Source organism: Rhipicephalus sanguineus, chromosome 2, assembly GCF_013339695.2.
Source record: "Rhipicephalus sanguineus isolate Rsan-2018 chromosome 2, BIME_Rsan_1.4, whole genome shotgun sequence".
NCBI classification, from domain to species: domain Eukaryota; kingdom Metazoa; phylum Arthropoda; class Arachnida; order Ixodida; family Ixodidae; genus Rhipicephalus; species Rhipicephalus sanguineus.
In genome coordinates, this window is record NC_051177.1 from 75,437,940 (window position 1) to 75,459,835 (window position 21,896).

At 43.3% G+C, this 21,896-nt stretch overlaps 1 protein-coding gene and 1 long non-coding RNA gene across 2 annotated transcripts in view; one reads left to right on the forward strand and one right to left on the reverse strand.

The window, feature by feature from the left end:
• The first annotated feature begins 1,967 nt into the window (after positions 1-1,967).
• LOC119383186 (uncharacterized) lies at positions 1,968-12,689 on the forward strand. Its single transcript, XR_005181619.2, has 2 exons — positions 1,968-5,173; positions 5,676-12,689. It is a non-coding gene; the product is annotated as an uncharacterized LOC119383186 (long non-coding RNA).
• Positions 12,690-14,820: 2,131 nt separating this feature from the next.
• LOC119383183 (oxidation resistance protein 1) overlaps positions 14,821-21,896 on the reverse strand; it is a 101,104-nt gene continuing 94,028 nt past the window's right edge. Inside the window, exons 10-14 of the mRNA XM_049412447.1 lie at positions 20,336-20,446; positions 19,602-19,754; positions 19,389-19,484; positions 17,156-17,229; positions 14,821-15,121 (exon numbers count right to left, since the gene is read on the reverse strand). Of these exons, the coding sequence (XP_049268404.1) occupies positions 14,986-15,121; positions 17,156-17,229; positions 19,389-19,484; positions 19,602-19,754; positions 20,336-20,446 (570 nt within the window). The 3' untranslated portion in view covers positions 14,821-14,985. The remainder of the gene's footprint in view (positions 15,122-17,155; positions 17,230-19,388; positions 19,485-19,601; positions 19,755-20,335; positions 20,447-21,896) is intronic.

Consider the following 21,896-nt stretch of genomic DNA (forward strand, 5'->3'; position numbering starts at 1 on the left):
CAAAGTTCCTGTTACATAGGCGTGCGGGCATTTTACTTTCACTCTCTTTCCCAGCACATATTTCTCAAAAGGCAGTGTATGTGACCCTTTGTTTTTAGTGTCAACTGCTTTCATGCTGCACAAGCATGTCACACTTTGCAGACATGTTTGCCACCGACCGATTTGCGTGCCACACTTGTTCACTTGTAATGCCCAAACAAGTTCTCAAAAAAATTAACCTGGTAAGAGGCTTTTTAGCATACTGAAGTTCTCGTTTCAACTTTCCAGTTTGCTAACTTTTTTCGTATGTCAGTTTCATTTCTCATTCCTTGTGCAGAGGGTATACAAGCAACATAAAAATTGAAACACAAACGGCGTAAGTGTCCCTCCACTATTGTAAAACGACAGTAAATTGCACCATTGAAATAACAGTAATAGCCGCTGTACTGTGCCAGTGAGAACAGCCTAGGAGACCAATGCAAGCAAAGGTACTTTTCTGCCAAGAAGCTTCGTCAGATGCTTCTGACCATAATTTTGATCCACACCCCAGTAATATTTATGAAGTAGCTTGGATGAGCACCTCACGTGCCAAGCAACAGGGACAAATCGCTGTAAAAGCAATTAAATGTAATGACACAAGTTACCATAACAAAATAAGTAGTTGGATTCGTTCTTCATATATTTAGCAATAGGAAAACCTTGCACTATAGAAGAGCAGAAAAACTTGTCAGCCAACGTGTGCACTAACCATAAACAAATTGTTTCTCGCATGCAGCTTCTCCTCACGGGCCTGTGCAACAACAGCCACCCCCGAAAGGGCCGATAAACAACAGGACATGCTCAGTTTGCAACAAGACGTATAGCAGCGTGAGCAACCTTCGGAAGCACGAACGCACGCACACTGGAGAGAGGCCTTTTGCGTGCTTCGAGTGCGGCCGGAGGTTCGTGCACAAGCATCATCTCGAAGGTCACCTCCGAGCTGTGCATCTTGTAATCGAAAGCAGTTGGAAAAAATGAGGCCGATGTGCCAGTCGCCTCTCAAGGCTGCAGAATGCTTGCCAACTGAAGACGACAGCTGGACTGTGCAGTGCTGGGTGCAAGTCAGTGTTACCCTCACCTTGCACTTGCCCGTGACGGAGCTACTCCCTTCATGCTCTCAATGACGAAACAGTGCCTGTGATAGTGCCATATGTCGAGTGTCAACTACACTTGACACTTGAAAGCCATGCAGTAGTGATAAACAGGCAGTTTTGTTTGCAGTATGTTATCTTGTAATGCCAACCTATGAGAAAACACTGAGTAGGACACAGGAAAACACCCAAATGCGAGGTGTGCTCATTTGTCTGAATGTGATGAGAAGTTGTCAAATCTGTAATGTCACTGGGACAAAAGTATCAGCAAAGGGACCTGTTTTCGTCAGGGCAGAGTCCCCTTGTAAGAACATTGGCTGCAGCGGCATTATTTAATGACTTTGCATGACATCAAACCTCCACTATTTTTTCTGAGCTTCTGTCTTGTTTAAATTTGTCTTAATGTGTGTTTTTCAACCTATGTACAGTTATTACGATGGCACTCCATTTAGTGCGTCCTTTGCTATACTGAATTCACTATATGCATTAGCAGCCATCTAAAGTTGTAATCACTGGTTACTCAGTAAGTTTACTTATAGAGTTTTACCAATTGTGTTGTAACTTTGGCATATATTTAATGCGGTGTTGAAGCTGGCCAGAGCTGAACATGTGTACATTTAAGTTGAACGCCCGAGTTTCCACATGCCTGCCTTCAGAATGTATGGTAGGAAACTTTGATGCCTCGCCATACATTAGCACTTGCACCCCGATATGCATTAGGAAGGCTTTTGAGCAAAATCATGTCATATGGCCAGTATGTATTTCAATTCACCTGTGTAACTGGCAGGGGCGTAGCCAGAAATTTTTTTCGGGGGGGGGGGTTCAACCATACTTTATGTATGTTCGTGCGTGCGTTTGTATGTGTGCGTGTATATATACACAAGCAAAACTGAAAAATTTCGGGGGGGGTTTGAACCCCCCCCAACCCCCCCCTTGGCTACGCCCCTGGTAACTGGCAGGAACTAGTCCACGAAGTGTAGAACAAATCATTTGCACCTATCTTGGCAATGGATGCACCGATGCTGTAGTCTCACAGATAATTTATCCACCAATGTACGTACGGGCATTTTTCCCTTTGTTGGTTTTCTATGCACTACATTCTTTGAATTCCTTTTCTCAAAAGTTTCTTACTTATTCACGTGTTGGGCCATTTTAAAAATGCAGAAGCCTTTTCAATGTAACTGCACTGCCACTGCTAATGCAAACCCATTCATGACAAATTTGCAGTGAAATTCATTCAAGTGTTTGTATGTTAAAATTGCAAACATAATTTAATTACCACAGTGAATTTTTTGTAGGACCTCAGTGATAGAATGTAGTAGCTAAGGAAATGCATTACACTATCATTTTGCAAAAATGCATTGGAACATTTTAGCTAGCTGTTACTGTTCAGTGAGCAATTTTTCACTCATTCCATGGGTAATTAAAAGTGAGTTTTCCATTTCAGTGAAATTAGTACCATAATTGCAAGGGACAAATCCATTTGTTAAGCAGGAGTACATTAGCTACAAGAATATTCTGAGGGTATATTCAAAAGTGTGTTGTCGATCTGTCTCTCTCAGTAAGCGCACATAGAAAGTGCACTATCGCAACATTTGAAACACTGCAAGAAAGATGTCACCTTTTGACTACTAGACTAGAAGCACAACATGAGTAACAGTGTGTGATTTTAAATCTGTTGACAATTTTTTGCTCTGCTTTTTCTTGTGGAGAGTGCTTGTTCAGCTGCTGATATTTGCTGCAAATGGTTCAGCCGGATAGTTCTTAATTGCACTGCGTGTTCGCTATAAAACATTGTGCAGAAAACATTTTCAGATAGTGAACATGGCTGCAGAGAATCTCACTGATGACATTTGCCTGTCTTTTCTTTTTTTTTTTTTAATTTCTGACATGACTGAGTGTCCCAGGGGGACCTTGCATTGTTCTCTTGAGTGTGTTGAGAGATTATAATTTCATCGTGTTGATTTGATCCTATTATCACTCAGCATAGGCTCTTTTTTTTTTCGTCATTCACAATACGTGAACGTCTGTATTTCCTTCCTGAGCCTGGCCTTTCTTTGTTCACATGTGTTAGCTGAACCGTGTGCTTACTGTTGTAGATTCATGTACTTTTAGCTTCCTGTGCAATGTCGCTATGTTGTAATTTGTACAATCTGTACAACATTTACTTCATTACATTGTTTGCAACATTTTTGTATTGCGTTAACAATAAGACTGTTTACTTGAAAAGAATCGTCCGTTCAGTCATTTGAAGTCAACGGTGTGTGCGGAGTTGGGAGTCGGGACTGGATGGAAATGGCAAAGAAAAATTGAAAGCACAGTGGCATTAAAGTGGCATTTGTAAGTGAATAAAAATAAAGATAAATGTTAAAAATTTCCGATGGCTTAATTGGAACCCTGGGCCTCTAGTGTTGAAGCTCTACATGCTAACCACTGCACCATAGGTGCATGCCTAATCACGCAGAATATTAAACACCTTTAAGGATCACACGCACAAGCAGGCGTGCTTGACACTTGGCAGGTTTTGAAAAATGCCAACAGTTTCATGATGGATTTCCTACATACAAGCCAGTGACACGTTAACACACTTGGCATGTTTTCACAATGCTGACAGTTTGCCACTGTTCTCATCTCGTGCATACATATGTCATCAAACGTGTGAGGCCTGCACCACCACTGGCAACGCTATTGATCACTCTTGTATGTAGCCTAGAGTTGCTCGAACCAGACGGTACCCTGTACCTCGGCGTAATGCTAACGTGTTTCTCTCACATTTACCTCTAAACTGATGCTGACCTTCCTAATCAGAACTTTATTATTTAGCCTCATGCTACATTTGACATTGCACATTTCTATTTAGGTGAGACATTTATTTGATGAGCCACCGCACCCTTTTGTACAGCGACTTAGTGTAGGTGGGCTTTTAATTATGACTCATGCAAACGTAACAAGAATGTTGGAAAGAAAAGGAGGTATTTCCTGCATCACATTGTTGTGGTCAGCACTTTCGTATGAACAAGGTGCTGCTATTGAATAGTATATCATCCATTGAATTGTCATGTTAGGCCAAAGTTGCATTTAAAAAGGTTTGGATGTGCGAGAATGACATGCATTATCTACCAAAAGAGCATTGACACTTGTTACGTGCGAGCAAGCAGTCATGATAATGCGCAAGTTAACATTTGCCATTGTAAATATAGCTAGATTTCACTGTGCCCTTTCCTTTTCCGCTGTTTTTTTTTTTCTTTTTTCAGGTTATGACCCTTCTTGGAGTTTGACTACACACTTTGTGTTGCACACGTTATAATAGTACTTGTAGTGAAGTCGGCACTTGCCTTCAGCAAAGCCATTTGAATAGTGTCAAAGATTTTCAAAAAATTTTTATGCATAGAGAAATTTGCTCCGTTGTCATCATTGTTTTTATGACTTGAAATGAGGCACTAAAATGGATTACTATTGGTTTAGTATAGCAAGCTAGTCCTTGGAAAACTTTTCTTTTATTAATAAACATGTTTATTATTCAGAGAGAAAACTGCAGTCAAAGTTTTGCATTTTTTTAATTTTGTGTCAAAACCCTATCAATATGTCAATGTAACATTGTGTACTTCAAAGCGTGTTTTCATATTTTAGCTCAATAAAGGTTTCTGAAACTTGCCATACTAATTTCTGGCTTCTTTAGAACAGAATGTAATAAATTACTGATAATAAACTCCTTAGCAGGCACCGGTCAAATTTATAAAGTCAGGACAATCTGGTGTGTAAAGTTCATGCTGTTGTCAACACCTGTATTTTCTTCATGCGACTTTTTCAGGTTACCACTCATATTCTTGCAGCAAGAGTGGTGCTTTTCCTATTGTGGAATGGTTATGTACTAAGTCAATTTTCACTTAAGTGTCTCTGAAAGGAGGCCTTCGTCCCTGCTACGTATTTCTGCTGCTGTCAGTATGCTTGTTTGTTTGTTTGTTTGTTTGCTTTTTTATCTCATGTTCACTATGTGTGATTCACAGGAAATGCAGGTGTGGTCAACCAAGCCTTACCCAAGCAAGAGTTTCCATTTTACAGCGGTAAGTGCTGGGAATCATTCGTTCACTCCAGCTGGCTGTGTCATACCAGCACATTATAATGGAATTATTTGTGATTGTCTGCCAATTTTAAAGAAAGGATTGGTACAATCATATGCTTATCACAGATAATCCTCATACTGGCAGCAGTTCAGAAAACGTGCAGGTGTCCACAACCAACGTTGAACATTACTTATGTGAAAGTGTTCACTTGTCTGAGTGGGACTTGCCGAGTCACGGGAAGTGTTATAGTATATCAATGGAGCCGCTAGGTGCACTCATTTACTTGAAAATGCTGAATCATCTTGTTTTACGCAAGTTTTGTACCATAATGTGCTTTCTGAGTACTTTGCTAATCGCAGTTTGCTTGAGTTTACATGTGCATTTGTTACCAACGAGCAATGCCTATGCAAAAATACGCTTCGGTGTTTACGGACTTAATGGCAAACGTACACTCGACTTGCACAGAAAGTCTCATTTGTCACTTTCATTGCTCAATGCGCAGTCCCTTCCCTCAACTACTTCTTGACCGGTGCCAACAACGGGCAGTCCCCGTCCTCGTCGACAAACCTGAATTCCACTCCTCTCACAGACGTCCTAGTTGTGGGTACACGACAGGTGCCAACGACTCCGGCACAGCCACCAAAGGAATTTCCTTGCACCATCTGCGGTCGAAAGTTCAGCCTCAAGTGCAATCTGAACCGACACCATCTGGTGCACTCAGGTGTGCGCAATTACGGCTGCGAGGTGTGCGGACAGCGATTTGTGTTGCGACAGCACCTCAAGAAGCACCTCGAGAGACACGCCAAGGAGTGCTCGTGAGCACCTTTTTGCCTGCTCTCTCGCGTAGTGCTTCACAGTCGAGCCATGCCTTTGTACTCCTCTGCTCTTCTTTGCCCTTGAACTACTCTCAGATTGTCTTGGGGCATGGAATGTGTCTGTTTTTTAACTATGATCACTTGCTTTTTAAAATCCGCAATCTGAAACTTATTGATTAAATGCATGGTGTTCCACAGTCACTGTTTAGTCAGAGATGTAATGCCAGCGCGTATTGCCTGATCGGCAAGAAATCAAGTGAAACCAACTGTTAGGTACTTTTGCTTCCTCCTTGCTGTCTTTTGAACTGTTGTTACCTTCTTTTCGGTGTAAATGCAGTTTCTTATTTCACTTGATACCATCTTTTGAGCAACTATTTGGAATTTTCTATCTGGTTGTGCGTAATATGCATGGTAATTGTCTTCTTCTCAGTGGATAAGAAGGTACATTAGAAATATGCTGGCTAGCCTTCTTGTCACACTTCCAAAAGGTGCTCTGGAATCTTGCTATTTTCTTTTTACACGTTATAACTTTCCGTTAAGTTTGTATTGGTGTACAGGAACTGCCCACGGCGGACAGAGCATTGAACTGTAGTGCTGTGCAGCCATCGAGATGGATACAATGTTGGCACCTCATGTGCGATTTATAATTACAAAAGCTAACATTGTCCCTGCTGGTTTCAATAGCAACTGCTTCGGTCCCCCCCCCCCCTCGCTTCCCCCCCTCTGGTTTTGAAGACTAGTGGCATCAGCGTGCTGCAATGTGATAAGCCAGCATGACCGCAGTGACCATAGTAGTAGCGGATTCTACACAGTGACTACACAAACTCATCAAAGGCAATCTCACAGGCACTCTTTGTTCATGCGAGCGGCAACCAATGTGTGTGCTTGCGCATGTCATTGCTGCTGTACAGTAGCCAAAGGTGCAATGTTCACCAAAGATTTTCTTTTTCATCTCACTTTCCATCTCCACCGACATCTCACCACTATCTTCCATTTCTTAATAAACCTTTAGGTTTGTGATTGCTTCTTAAAACGAGTTACTAGAACATGGGTTAACAAATGCACACGGAAGTTTAAGCAGGCCACTTGCCTTATTTGGGCCACATGAATTTATCTGAATGACCCAGTGAAACTAATTGCAATTAAAGGATTAGCCAGCGTTTCAGAAAGTTAATCAGTTGGCCAACAACAAGTTTTAAATGACAGCAGAGTGAGGCGTAATGCTAGTAGCGCTAAAAAGAAACGTTAAAAAGAGATTGGCTAACATGACGGCCTTGTGCTTTCAGTGGATGAAATTCTCAAATCAAACTAATGTAGATTTTGACGTTTTAAGATGAAGCCACATGCTATTACCTAAATATTTCATTCCTCTTTTGCCATTGCTTCGTGTTTTCTTAAGTTTCCATGTGCAGTGTTTGTGAGATTTTGTTCTTCGTGATGCACCTCGGCAATGTTTTATTTTTCATTGTTTATGCTATCATGAGCTCCCGAACAGACAGTGTGAATAAATTTGTGTCACACCTACCACGTAAAGTACCGAAGTACTGCTAAGAGGATTCGCAGATTCGAAAATGAGGACACCACAGATAGTAGTTGTTAATTTGGATGGCTTAGCACTGTGCACACATTGTCCATGTTTCTATACACAGTGGTATCCCGAGTTCACCAGACATGAGCATTGAAAACCTCTAAGATTGAATTCTTACATCAGTTACGCATTTATTAATGCATTCAAAAATAGTGTTACATGTTGTAGACTTCTTTTTTTTTTACTGCTATATTTATTCAGTAGGCAGCATTGCCCACACACCTTATTTCTTCCAGCTATCTGCAGATAAATAAAAAGACAGTTTTATATTAATTCAGCGTGGGAGCACAGCATTTTACACTAATAACTTTAAATCTGCGGCTGGGAATATGCATTTACACATATTCTGAAGCCTATATGTATTAGACTTTTACTCTCATTTAGCATCCAAGCTTCACTCTGTCCTTGTACAGGTCTGGAGATTACTTCGAGCCAGAAGTTATGAACCAGCACTCAAAGCACAAATCTGGCAAAGCTTTACTCAATCAAAATGCATATTGAAGGAGTGGCCCTATTTGTATGTCGACCAACTGCGCAGTGGTAAATGCAAGCTTGGATCATCCTTTCTTTTGTGTGCAAGCCAGAATAATGACAGCCTAGTACATTTCTTTTGCTTGAGTACGAGTGTAATATGAACTGCACTCGCCAACAACTTGACAATACGGTACAAGTTGCACGCACAAGACTTGGCTGCATCTTCCCTTTGTGCCTTCATACTCCGAAACATAGTTCCTGATTAATGGCTGCTAATATTTAAACAAGCTCACTTCCATTATTATCAGCTGACTCACCTATACAAATTCTTTTCCGAGATGCACGGCAGTATTGTCGGGCCAATCACAGGTTCGATAATATTGCAAATGTTTGCCTCTCCTAGTGCGTCCCTCACCACAATAGAGCATTGTCGGCGCATTGCCACAATATGTTTCATGCTGTACGTTTCATTACAGCGCCACGTTATTGAGAAACAATGCTGTGCTTCCGCACTCTTTTAGGTGACTTTGACTCTCCTGATGCGATTCCAGATGTGTTTTCTTGTCACGCCCAATTCACCCATCTTAAGTGTGCTGTTATTTTGAGCAGCTTAAAACTAGTTTTTTTATGTTGAACATGTGTGTGTCACCTGCATACGTTATCGGCAGTTGCGCCGCCTACCTGTCATGTACACCTGGCCTTTCAGTTTCACTTGCATGATCTTGTACCTTGTATAAACAAATGGCTCATTCATGAAGTCAAAAAGAAGTTGGAACAGCATGCTGCCTCTTCTAGTTGCTGTGCAATATTGCTTCTTACTCTATACTTGTTTTCAGCAAGCTTTTACGATTTAAGTGACCAGCGTAGACAAAGACGAGGGCCGTAGACAAAATTAGCCTTGTTCCTTATTTCAGAGTATTCAGGCGAAGCTTCTTGTTAACATATGTTTTTATGCAACTTCCACATCTCTGAACAAAGCAAGGGGAATGCATCAAGGGCTTGTTGATTTGTTATTACTCAACCTAATGAAACCAAGAAACAAGGACAATACTTGTAGTTTTTCAACTGTAGTGTAGTAATTACGATATACCTGTAAAGGAATTAAAGTGGACGAAAAACACAACTTGCCGCCAGTAGGACCACCACCAGTAGGAACTGCAACCTTCGAACAATATGTTCGATACTCTATTAATTGAGCTACAGTGGTAGTCATTCCCCCGTCCACATTATTGGCTATTTCTGCACGTGTTATCCTGGGAGTGTTAGCCAGTACTGCTCGTAGCCATGACGGCATGCGTGGAGCACTATTTTTCTGCTTGCTGGCGTCACATAGCACATTAACGAAGCTGTATATTTCTATCCTGAAACGGTTTCGTCTCCGTGGGCTAAAAACAAAACGCCAAGCCCCTAAACCACCAACAGACACTCGCGCTCGCATGCTCCTCTGCTAGCAGATGCATACGTTCCTCTCGTTTTCACCTCGGACGCCGAGGAAGGGCATTCGGATAGATGGACAGACGAGCCTAACGAACGCGTTCGCTGTAGACTTGTTCACAACTGCAACGCCACATCTAAATTCAACCTCTGGGTTAAACCACCCTTTAACAATTGCAGGCAAACGGCATATCTTTCTTTGCAATCAGACATACAGCATAGAGCTCAGTATTTGTTTCAATAAATAAAACCACAAAACAAGCATCAAAACCGCATGCTGGATGCTAAGGCGCCTAAACAATGGGAACACCCTTCCACGCGTTCCCAGTAAAGATTAGGTTGCAGCTGCTTTGCACTTCACACGAGGGCTTAGAATGACGTCAAACAACCCTTCCTTCCCCCCGCTTGTGTTTCCCGCTTTCATATATAAAGGGAGACCCGTCTAGCAACTGCCATGGGTTGGCCACTGAAATTAAAGGCACCAGAAGAACAGCTGGAATACAATGCTGTACGAAAGGAAGAATTCATCTTGCTGAAAATGGTCGCGGAACCAATCACAGTCTACCACAGTGACCACAAAGCGATTACGTATCACTACCATTACTCTAAAGTAATAATAAAGCATACCCCCCCCCACTCCCCCCCATCAGCATGTGTGGTGTTTGATACAGCCTTGCTGGACATTCACGTTCGCAGGACGAAATGGTGGCCAATTTTTCGACAAGCTGGCAGCTGACCAATAAACTCGCGTGCTGTCCTAAGGGTGACCCTCGCTATGGGGAAAAAAAAAAACAGGAATGGTTCATGTGATCACGTTATCCTAAGGTTGTAGGTTTGGTCCCCACGGGGGCAACTTGTTTTTCAGTCCACTTTAATTCCTTTCAATTTATGTCTTAATTACTACACTTCAGTTAATAAACTGGAAATGTTGTCGCCCATGCCTGCCTTGGCCTCACTGTCTCTTGGTTCCACATCTCTGCATCAGATTTAGAAATGATAGACCTGCTGTGCAATGCATGCAGTTGTGGAAATTGAAAGTAACGTTGGAAGCCAACGAATGGAAACACAGTGTGGCGTCAATGTTTTAACAAGCAGGAATAGGTTGACTCAGACAGGCAGGCCGACGTTTCGATAGGCGGACCTATCTGTCAAAGGCACCTGGTCATCCTTGGCGTGTCAAAGCGGGCTAGTTGTTGACATGTCACATGGTGTTGCACGAATCTCTGCTCTTTGAAAAGAAGCCTATCACAGGTTTGAAAACTATGGCGCATACAGCATCCCCTTGGCGTTCCCTGCCATGCAGCGACGTTCGACACATTGTTAGGCCGACAAGCTGCCTCATTGCCATCATCTTTATACTGTCGTGGCCGTTCATTAACGTACAACAAAATTTGCGTAGGATGTCATGAGCGCATGAAGGCCTTGGATGACAGGTAACAACGTGAAAATCTTGACACGCATGTCTTGTAAATATGATCTAGGTGCCTGAGTCTGTGTTCTCATGACCATTTGGTTAGCTTCATATATGCCACAATTTGCATAGCACAATATGAATGTATGAGTAACGCGACTGGCATGTCGGGACACAAATATTGTTAGTTGCTTATTGTGTACGCCGCCTGCTTCACATAACATGATTCTCATGGTGCGAGCGAACCAGCATCTCGGAGGCGTTTTAATGTTGAGCATGTGGAGCATCCCCTCTGCGTTTCCTGCCGCGCTGTGGCACTCAGTGTATTGTTTGCCCGGCACTCCACATCGCAAGTGGAAACAGAAAGCGGACACTTTATTTTGTGCATCTCGGCAGTAGCTTTCAAACTGACAAAAAGAAATATGTGTTGATCTCGACGGTGCAAGACTAACCTGCCTTTCACGTACGTACGATGCTCGCTTTTACAGCTTGCATCTCGAATGATGCTACTACAAGTGCATCTTGCTTGCCTGGTTTAAAGGGGTCATGAAGCACTCCTTGGGCTTGTTGAAAAAACACATCCTGCGGAAAGCTGACACGGCTATGAACTGCTCTGCCAAATATTAGTCGTGCGCACCGCATAAAGGCCACAAGCGGAGCGCGAAGTTGCCGTTTCCTCAGGTGCCCTCTTTTCAAACAGAGGCCGGTTCTCACTCTCGTTCGGTGGGCGGGGCGTCTGCACGTTGACGTCACGGATCTGCCAGTTTACGTCGCAAGAGACATAGCATGCTTATTGGCCGATAGCTGATGTAAATCGAGAGCGGCGTTCCGATCAGATGCGCTCCTTGCCGCGGGGTGCCGCCTCTTGCCGGCGCCACACTCCTCAGTACACGGTGGCCGCACTCGCGCAAGCGAATCACAGTGGGAGAGCTGATCGCGTTTCATGACGCGCGCTGACGTAACTTCTTTCCCCCGTGCCATCCCTCCCTGTCTAGCTTCCAGTGCGCTCGTCGGCACGAGAAAAGAGAGAAAGCGCTGGGAGCGTGCGCCAAACCCCCTGTAACTCCGCTGATTCTTGACGGATTCGAGAAATTTTTGCGGCAATCGATTCGGGAGGCAGTAAACTCCGATACTGAGGTCATTAGATCATTACTTGGAAAAGTGGTTCATGACCCCTTTAAGTCTTCTAGTTGTTGTAACAAGGATGGACGCAGGGCTTGCATTTTATCCTCCATTTCGTGTGCAGTTCAAGCAAAACTAATCGTAGGGCTTATTTCTATGTGTTTCAGAGTGTTTTTATGTAATTTATAAAACATTTTCCACTACATAATTTCACAAATATGGTGAAAGAAATGCCTTACAAATGTCTGTGTGCAGTCTCTGTGCTAATATATTTCAAGCAGACACGCTGCACAGTGGTATAGATGTTCTGTATTTTTTTTTTCATTTTATGAGTAAGTGAACAAGGAACGGAAATCTCTTTCACAAGCTTACCAACATTCTGTCACTGTGCATTATTTCAGTGTATACCCACAAGCACTGTTATGTTGACCTTTACTTGAGTCATTTGCATGGCGCTAGCTATACAAGGTCAGTGCCATACGCTGGGGCCATGTGCTAGGCCGTGCATCAAGTTGTCGGCTACCGCAGCTACTTTTGGAAGATTTTAAGGAACAGTTTTGCCAAGAGATTTCTCTGGCTGCATTTAATGCTGCCAGTGCCTGTGAGCTATGTGCAGCAGTGATTTGCATAGTATGGTGTCTGTAATATACGTGTCAGATCAATAAAATAATGAAGTGGCACAACAGAACAGTACACTGTGGTAGAATTCGTCATGCTTGAACACCGACCATGGTTCGTCAACATGTACAGACAGTATTTTGACTTATGGATATGAAATCTAGAGCATGGGCATGGGTACGAATCTTATGGGTATGACATCTAGAGCATGGCAGAGTCCTGTCGTATTGGGATGAGAGATTGATGAATGGCAAAGGCAACTACCATGCACAAAAGCTTCAGTAATGTTAATCTTTCAACTTCCATATGGCAGTTTTGTTCATAACGAGACTGAAGACAACCAAAAATTTGCTTTTTACGTTGCATAATGTTACAGACACATAGAACTAGGAATGGGCGAATTGTAAACTTTACGTTAGAAGCGAATTTGAAGCGAATAGTGATTTTGGCAAATAATTTTGAATCGAACAGTTCGAATAGCTTATGTTACATATTATTAAAAAAAATTAGCATTTTTGTTATGACACAACTAACTTGCACAATGTTTTTAAAAATTGGAAGTTGGTGCATGCAAATGTCACTTTTTTGGTTCGAAGTGGGAGCAAATTTCAATGGTGGAAAAATTTTAATAGTAATAGGGCGCACGTTATAAGCTTTAAAACTTGCTATACTTAGCGCATATAAGCCTGCATAACACCAGTGGCGTAAATCCAGAAAAATCACAAGGGGGAGACACACATCAGATCATGGTGGCCATTTTGTTTCTATACATAAGGGTTGTATTTTTATTTACATGAGAATTGAACCATGCTTTGAAATACAACTTAAAAAACAAGCATGGGGTCCCAGCTCGAGCATTGCATTGTTCTATACAGTCTTCTTTGAACCGGTCGAACGGCTTTTGCAATTTTTATAGTCTGACACAACTGAGGGGTATTCAACAAAGGTACGCACTAAAAAATAACCAGCGTTTACAAAAAGTTGAATGCGCTATACTTAACTGTCAAGTAATTCAAGTATATGATGTTCTAAAGCTAAATCTCAAGGGGGAGCACTTGCAAGGGGTGTCCCTCCAGCATGAACACAAGGAGAGTCAGGACACCCATGACCCCCTCCCCCCCCCCCATGATTTACGCCAATGCGTAACACCCTTTTTAAACTTACATTTGACCTTCAAGTGTGGCTTCGTGGCAGTGCGCATTTTTCCTGGATAGATGGTTTCATGGCATCGCAGCCCCACTGCAGTAAAACCACCTTTTCAGGCGGCTCACATGCAGTCAAACATTATGTCTATTCATTCATTTCGAATATAATTCAAATTCGTGTCGAAGCAAATTGGAATATTGAAATATTCGTTCAAATATTTGAAGTCCTCGAATATTCGCCCATCTCTACGTAGAACGTACTGGTGACAAATTACCGTTACTATAGTTGGGTTTCGGCAATAGTTTGGTTGTGAAGTGGCTCGAGGTAAAAAGACTCGTGCCGTCTTTTATGTCACAATCATATGTGCCTGATTGTAAGAAACATGCTCAAGACATGTTGCTTTTAGGCAAATTTTAGTGATGCTGAAACTGCTCTCCAAAATTTTCCAATTTTACCAATGTAAGCTTAAAGGGACACTCTTGGCAAATAACAAATTAGTTTACAGTGAAAGATTAAGTCTAAAACGTCAACATTATTGACAACCGCGCTAAATTTAGCAATTGAAAATTGAGGAGGTGAATGTCGGACACAACCAGAGACCAGTGGGACCAGATGGAATGAAATGCTGCTTGTGTCATTTTATTGTAGATTCATTAAAATCAGGACATTCTGTTTGATTGTTGAGAAACATTCGATACTTATCGAAGCGAGTGATCTAAAAGTTGTTTTTCTCCGGCGCTGCGCTACCCGCACACTTGTTTTTCAGTAGTCTTATCACATAGTGCTGTGACACACACTACAGAATCTTAAGTCGTCACCTATTACTCGGACAACGCCTCTGCGGATCCCCAACCACAAACCCAAATAAATAGGAATCCACTTGTCATTGATCCTTGACAGAATATAGAAGTGGCCATATTTCTAATTGCAAAGCCACAGTAGCAGCAGGCACAAAAGGAAAGCAACGCGAGATGCCAGTCTCGCAAAAGGAAAATGGGCAACTGGGCTAGTGGTTGAAATGTGTCGCATAAATTTAATTAAATTTAATAAATAATTGCGTAACGGAATAAAACATTAAATGAATTTTTATGAAAGGTGCCACTTGTTCGGCTCTTGTCCCTCTCCTCTCAAAGCCGTCGGAAGAGAGGTGGCAGTGTGCCGTCCACGCGCTCAGGTGGTATGCACCTTGCTGCCGACCTACGGTTCAGACAAAGCCCCAGGCCTCGAGCGCTTTGACTACAAAGTCTTCCTTTGTAGAAAGCACGTCATTGTCATAAGTCTTGCATCGACGACTCCGCCCATGGAACAGGTCGCCATCTAGCCACAGCCCAAACTGGCCACTGCGATTTCACAGAACAGCAGAGGTCAATACCAATGGTGATCACATTCTGAAACAATGTTGGGATTACGAGAGATGCAGTATTGGCACTGCATCTAGGTATATTGGTGACTCTATATTGGAGGTCCTTTGGACTAGCTTTTGGCCACTAGTCATGCCAACTTGGTAAGTGTAGGGGAAGTTCTTCAGCTGTGGGCTCTCGCGTGCGTGTGTGTGGTTATTATTCAGGTGATAGGTCATGTTAATTTACTGATGACATAAAAAAATTGTTTCGTTTTTGCACACATGGTAATTCAGGCACTGCAAGCACACTGCCTACTTGTGTCTTAAAAAAATTACACCATCTCCCGCTAAAGGGGACCATGAGGCGATGCGAAGCCGGAGCACTTCCACGATCGCGTTCCGTTGGCGTTCGTTGAGCATGCTACCGACCTCGCGTCGTGGAACGCGAAGAGGGACGCTACGCGCGTCGTATCTTCCATCTAGCCTGGCCGTTAATTCTCACAGGGCGAGCGGGGAACGCGGTCGACAGGCGGGCGAGATGGGGGCAGCGTAGGAGAGGAGAGAGAAGGGGAGGGGACGCGCATGCGCTCGAGCTCATCGTGGCGTTGCGCAGGAGAGAATTTCGGCATGTCTAGCCCGCGTTTCAGAGGAAGAGCGGAAAGGGGGAGGGGAGAGGGAAAGTGGAGAGGAGGTGTGTGGAGAGGGTATGCGCATGCGCAGTAAGGGTGGTCACGCCGCACACCACCACCACCACCGGATTGAGCTCCGCCTTAAGATACTTCGCATCTAAAATAAGCGTTATTATAATCACCACGTGACGACCACCTTTGTAATATGCCTTGCACATGACTTCATTCAACAAGTGCTTCACTAGTTTTCACAGTATGGAAGGTTAAGATCTGGGAGCTGCTCAATTTCACAATTATGTGGGCCTACTTCAAGACAATTTCACCTTACGAAATTATCTCAGTTGAGTCCCACATAAAACTTCAATGAATGGCGATGCCAGTGAGCATTTTCGGATCTTGTAGTTAAAGCTTCTAGAAAATTGGGAACAACATTTTTTTTTTCAATATACGTCTATCTCCATAGTTTATGGCTACAGAAAAAGAATATTTACTGCTATTTGTTATGTGCATATTACCTCCTACGAGAGAAAGACTGCTCTACTGTTACTTGAATGTTTACTGCAATTCATTACCTGCATATTACTTTGTACGAGAGAAAAAGACTGCTCTACTGCTATTTTGCGTCTACATTATAAACAGATGCCATAAATATGTGGTATCTAGGCTGCACATTTAGGTGGCTGTCCCTAGAACACTGTTTTTGGGCAAGATTGGCATTGCTAAGTGCTTCCTTAGCAGTGAGATATTTTTTCTTACCTTTAAAAAACATCAGTTAGGAGTGAACAACTCCATGTTTTCGCCATGCTAAGCATAACTTGCATTATATGAATCGTGCCGCCCTTGGTAAAACACTCCATTTATTTATATGCACTCAAACGTAACAAAATATGGCTGTTGGTTGTTTGTACATAAATACCCTAGTGTGAGAAAGACAAAATTTACTTGCTAAACATCATTTTCTTCCTTGGAAGTAGTTGACAAAAACAAAATATATTCGGAGCGTGGATGTGCAAACACAAAAACTGCTACTCATCTTGTAGCTTGCTTTCATCTCGTGGCAGCTCCACGAAAATGCATTCAGAATGTTCTGCTATATTCGATAGATATAGTGGCCAGTGTGCGATAGTTCAAGCTGTGCTATGGAGCTACAGCACTGAAAACGTGAAATAAAGAGTGGGGCGTATACAGTATGTCCCGCTGTACTACACAGGGTTAAGAGGTCCTGCTTTGCATTAACTTCAGCCGTGCGATGTTCTTCAACATGAAATGAAATATCAACACAGGTGTGCCTTCACATCCTGTGCTTACAATAAGATGCAGTTTCCGATCGAACCTGCATTCTTATGGTAAGTAGCTCAACACATTGTGAAGTTAGCGAAGACAGAAAATAGAGCAGTACTCACTCTCCAGCACCGAAAGCCAGAAAATCAGCATTGCCTTTGATAAAGTAGACATTTTCACCGGTCCATTTGTACAGCTGCACAAATCGCGCAGTAAGAGAGATAATCAACCCAAGATATATTAAGTGAAACTGGGGAATTTTTCATCAGAAACTTTCCTTCTGGCATGCCAATCACTGAATGCCACATTGTTATATTTCCTAACGATCCAAAACAATCAATCGTATTCGAGTAGATCGCTATCAATAGTACAAAAACTATCGATAGCACCAGCGACATTGCATTATCGTAACTGCTATTGATAATTAGGGGTGTGCGAATATCAAATTTTTCGAATACGAATATCAAAGGAAAAATGCCTCCACAGTAACAATATTTTATTTAACATGTAGCTATTTGAAAAAAAAAAGAAACATTAACAGCCTGACTGGCAACACAACATACACTGCTATCTCCAGAACACAATGTCCAGGCTAGCACAATGCACATCACAACACAAGCAAATATCACGGCACAATGAAAGTAATGAATACATGTTATCATGAAGAAATATGAGTTGCTCCACATGATCAGGCAGCAGGCGCTCCCTTGTAACAGAGACACCCCCCCCCTGCCACTGAAAAGGCACGCTCGCTTGGAACAGAACTGGCTGGTATAGGGAGTCACATGGGGCAAAGCTTTGCCAGACTGGGGTATCTGAACAGTCCGCCACCAGTCACGTGGGTCACTGTCTTTCTTCAGAAGTGGTCCCACATAGTGAACGAGTGGTAGTGCGGCACGTTACGGCAGCATAATATTCAAAATGTACAGTTACATGATCGCCAACAGTGCTGCACGTCGGAGATGCACCAGCAATAAATCATACGTATTGGGGCGCTCGTCGCAGGCAGATATCGTGCCTCCGTGTACTTAGGATGTTTATCGCTCCTCTCGGCAACGTTTTTAGCAATACAAACGCAGCAGAAATGTGGAAGACGAGTTATTTTATGCATGATAATCGAATCGCATATTCGAATTTTTCGAATATTCGAAGTTATCGAATATTCTAAACTTTTTGAATACACCTTTTCGAATAAAATCGTGTATTCGAAAAGTTTAGAATATTCGATAACTTCGAATACACGATTTTCGAATCGAATACGAATATTTCGAATGTAATATTCGACGAATATTCGAAACTTTCGAATATTCGCACACCCCTATTGATAATGTAAAATCGTGCAATGCACTTAATGCGTGGCGACAGTTCCCTGTCCTCAAGTGGATGAACTAACTTACTGATAGTTATGGCAAGATTTCTGGCAATATTTCACTAACCAAGAATTGCACGATTATCAGTAGTGCAGCCACTTGAACTATCAGTGTTGCCAATAGCGTTTATTGCAATATCAATAGTTTCACCGCAAAATATTACAATGCTATGAACAGTTTTTTTTTACACTTTATTGATAGTCTCAAAAGTATCAATGCTATCCATAATCTATAATCTTATTCATCTTGTCAGCTGCAGCTATTCACAGTTGTTGACCTATGCTACATTGGCCAATGGTTGTGCACCAATGTAACGTGATGCACGTGATGCTCTTCAACACTCCTCCAATAGGTCATGTTGTGCCTAGGTTACGTTGCACTTTCTGGCATTTTCAAGGTGAAAGCCTTATATGCCTCCCTCATGCAATTGGAAAATTGATCGTTGGTGTATGTCATCGCCATCGACACAAATTGCACCAAAGATTATTATCATCATCATCATCATAATTGTTTCTCTAGGAGTGGTTATTATCATTGTAGATTATGATGATTATTATCATTGTCGTCTTGATTGTTCCTCTAGGTATGGTGACAGCACGGGATGGCAGAGTCCGATTTTCTATTCCTCCATTGTACCACAAACAGCTGCTTGCCAGTGACAGACACATTGTTGTGACTCTTCAGTGCGACTGCACAACAAAAAATGACACAGACAACAAAGAAGACACACCCAGCGCTAGGTGGGTCTTTTCTGTTGTCGTTGTCTTTTTTAGCTTTAGCTAGGAAATTGCTGGGCTTTAGCTGGAAAATTGTATAACAAGTATTGCACGGTGCTGCACATGGCGGGCTATCATCAATAAATCTTATTCAACTTAAACGTCAACAAAAGCAATGAAAAATTACCTGCCTACTTTTGTGAGTAGTGCTTTGTTACAAGAACAATTAAGGTGACGGCGAAATAGCACACTCGTTGTTGGACACTTACCTTGAACTCTGGGTGAAAGGTAAACAGAAATGATTCTCCAGTGCCATAGAAGTGCTCACTCATTCTCAGGGAACACGATGTCAGAACACCGAAAACCTGTGCAACAAAACAAAACAAAGTACTACAGTTTAGCTTATTACCGCAACACACACACTTGTCCTTGCTCGGAAGAAAAAAAGGGGGGCAGGAAGCGAGTTGAAAAAACCAACTTACAGCGCCCTCGGTGTCCAGCACCATAAGCAGGATAGGCGATTCAATCTTGAGCATCTCACGGTAAAGAGTCTTGAGGCTGAAGCCATGTTTCAGCGTGCTATACACAAGCGCCCAAGAGTAACTCTCTGCACGCGCTGGAAGATGCTTGCACAGCTGTTGCAGGAAAAAACATGTACCAACGTAAACTACGATTGTACACATGGCGAGTAGCAGAACTTGTGCACAAACAAGTCTGTGAATCTGCGGTTGCAACCTCGACCCCACACCAAAAATTTAGCCTCATGCTTTCGTTTCCTGCTATAGGCTTCGTTACAGCTGCATAATAAGAGATACCACAATTAAATTATTAATGTGAAATTGGCATTAATAAAAGTCAGATGACGATAATGATGATGATGCTAAGATAGCCATACCGGATGGCTTTCACCTTCAAATCGTCTTAGGCTAATGCATAGAGGACTCTGAGTTCTTTAAACAATCATATTGCTACTGTTTTACTTTCATGCAATAATGCCCAACAGGACAATGTAGGTTTCGAAATAAATAAACAAATAAATAAATAATCAGTTGGGAGACTATTGTACGGCACCTATAAAGAGGGCAATGGAAGAAACGGCCATCTGCAAAACACACAATTACATGGCGAAATGTTTTGATTTTTTTAACATCAAGTTTGCTGTACACAATCATGCATGTGCAACTCTCGGGTAGCTTAAGTAGGGCTCTCCACAAACCTCCCGACGGTGCTCCTCGGTGAATATTTCTGTAGAATCGAGCAAATCAGGCAAAGGAAGGTCAGTCAGGTCTACTGCAGACTCCCTGCGCATTTCACTCATCGACACCGCCTGTATAGAACAATGCAAAAGAAAATTAGAAAGAAGGGGATTGTTTTCTTTAATGCAAGAATTGGGTTCCAAGGTGCACAGGACCCATTATTAGTGTGATGAGGTTTATTGGTGTAATGAAGTCGCGACGAAAAGGGACCGTACGCTGACACAGTGCAAGGCTGGCAAAAAGCGGCACAGGCTCTCGCGCAATCAGAACGCGGGTCGTTTCTCGTCCTCCTTCACAGGCGCATACTCGGTCGTGCATCTGCTCCACTACAATACCCCCGGGGTGAAGCGTAGCCATCCTGGCGACTCAGGGAGCACGTAGAATGAGGGGGTCGTAGTAGGGCTTGAGACGGTCAACGTGTACGGTCTCGCGTCCTCGACAGCGCAAATCTGGCGATTGTGTGAGGGGCTCGACGAGGTAGTTCACCGGCGAGGTGGCACGAATGATACGGTAGGGACCATGGTACCGCGCCAGAAGTTTAGAGGAAAGGCCAGGGACGTGGGGGGGGTACCCAAAGCCAAACAAGGGAGCCAGGAGAAAACGTAGGCGCTGGGTGATGAACGTCGTCATGTCGCGTCTTTTGTCGACCTTGTGCTTCACCTGTCAGGGAACGAGCCAACTGACGGCAGTCTTCGGCGTATCTGGCGACTTCAGAAACTGGAGTGCACTCAGAGGCATCAGGTCGGTACGGGAGTATGGTGTCCAGTGGGTGGGAAGGTTCGCGGCCGTACAACAGAAAGAACGGGGAAAAGCCGGTAGTCGCTTGCGTCGCGGTGTTGTAAGCGAACGTAACAAAAGGTAGTACAGTGTCCCAGTTGGTGTGGTCTGAGGATGTATACATCCTCAACATGTCGCCGAGTGTGCGGTTGAACCGTTCGGTGAGACCATTTGTCTGTGGATGGTAGGCGGTGGATTTCCGGTGAACGATGTTGCATTCAGCGAGGAGGGCTTGGATGACCTCCGACAGGAACACGCGACCCCTATCACTGAGTAGTTCCCGCGGAGCACCGTGGCGTAGAATGAAGCTGCGAAGAATGAAGAGTGCAACTTCGCGGGCGGTCGCTGCCGGGAGAGCTGCAGTCTCAGCGTAGCGCGTCAGATGATCGACGCCGACAATAATCCACCGGTTTCCAGAGCCACTATACGGGAGGGGGCCGTAGAGGTCGATACCCACGCGGTCAAATGGGCGAGCCGGGCACGGGAGCGGCTGCAACGTGCCAGTAAGGTGTCGCGGAGGTGTCTTGCTTTGTTGGCATGTAGGGCAAGACTGAACGTATTTCTGCACAAAGCGATACATTCCTCGCCAGTAATATCGCCGACTGGTCAGCCTTCAAGACTCTCATCACCGAAGCATTCGGCCGACCAGAGGTGCGCAAGCTCCGCGCTGACCAGCGTCTCCGCATTTGGTGGAGGTTGCTGAGATTCCCAACCAGACCTGGAGCTCCGCTCTCGCAAGTTGGC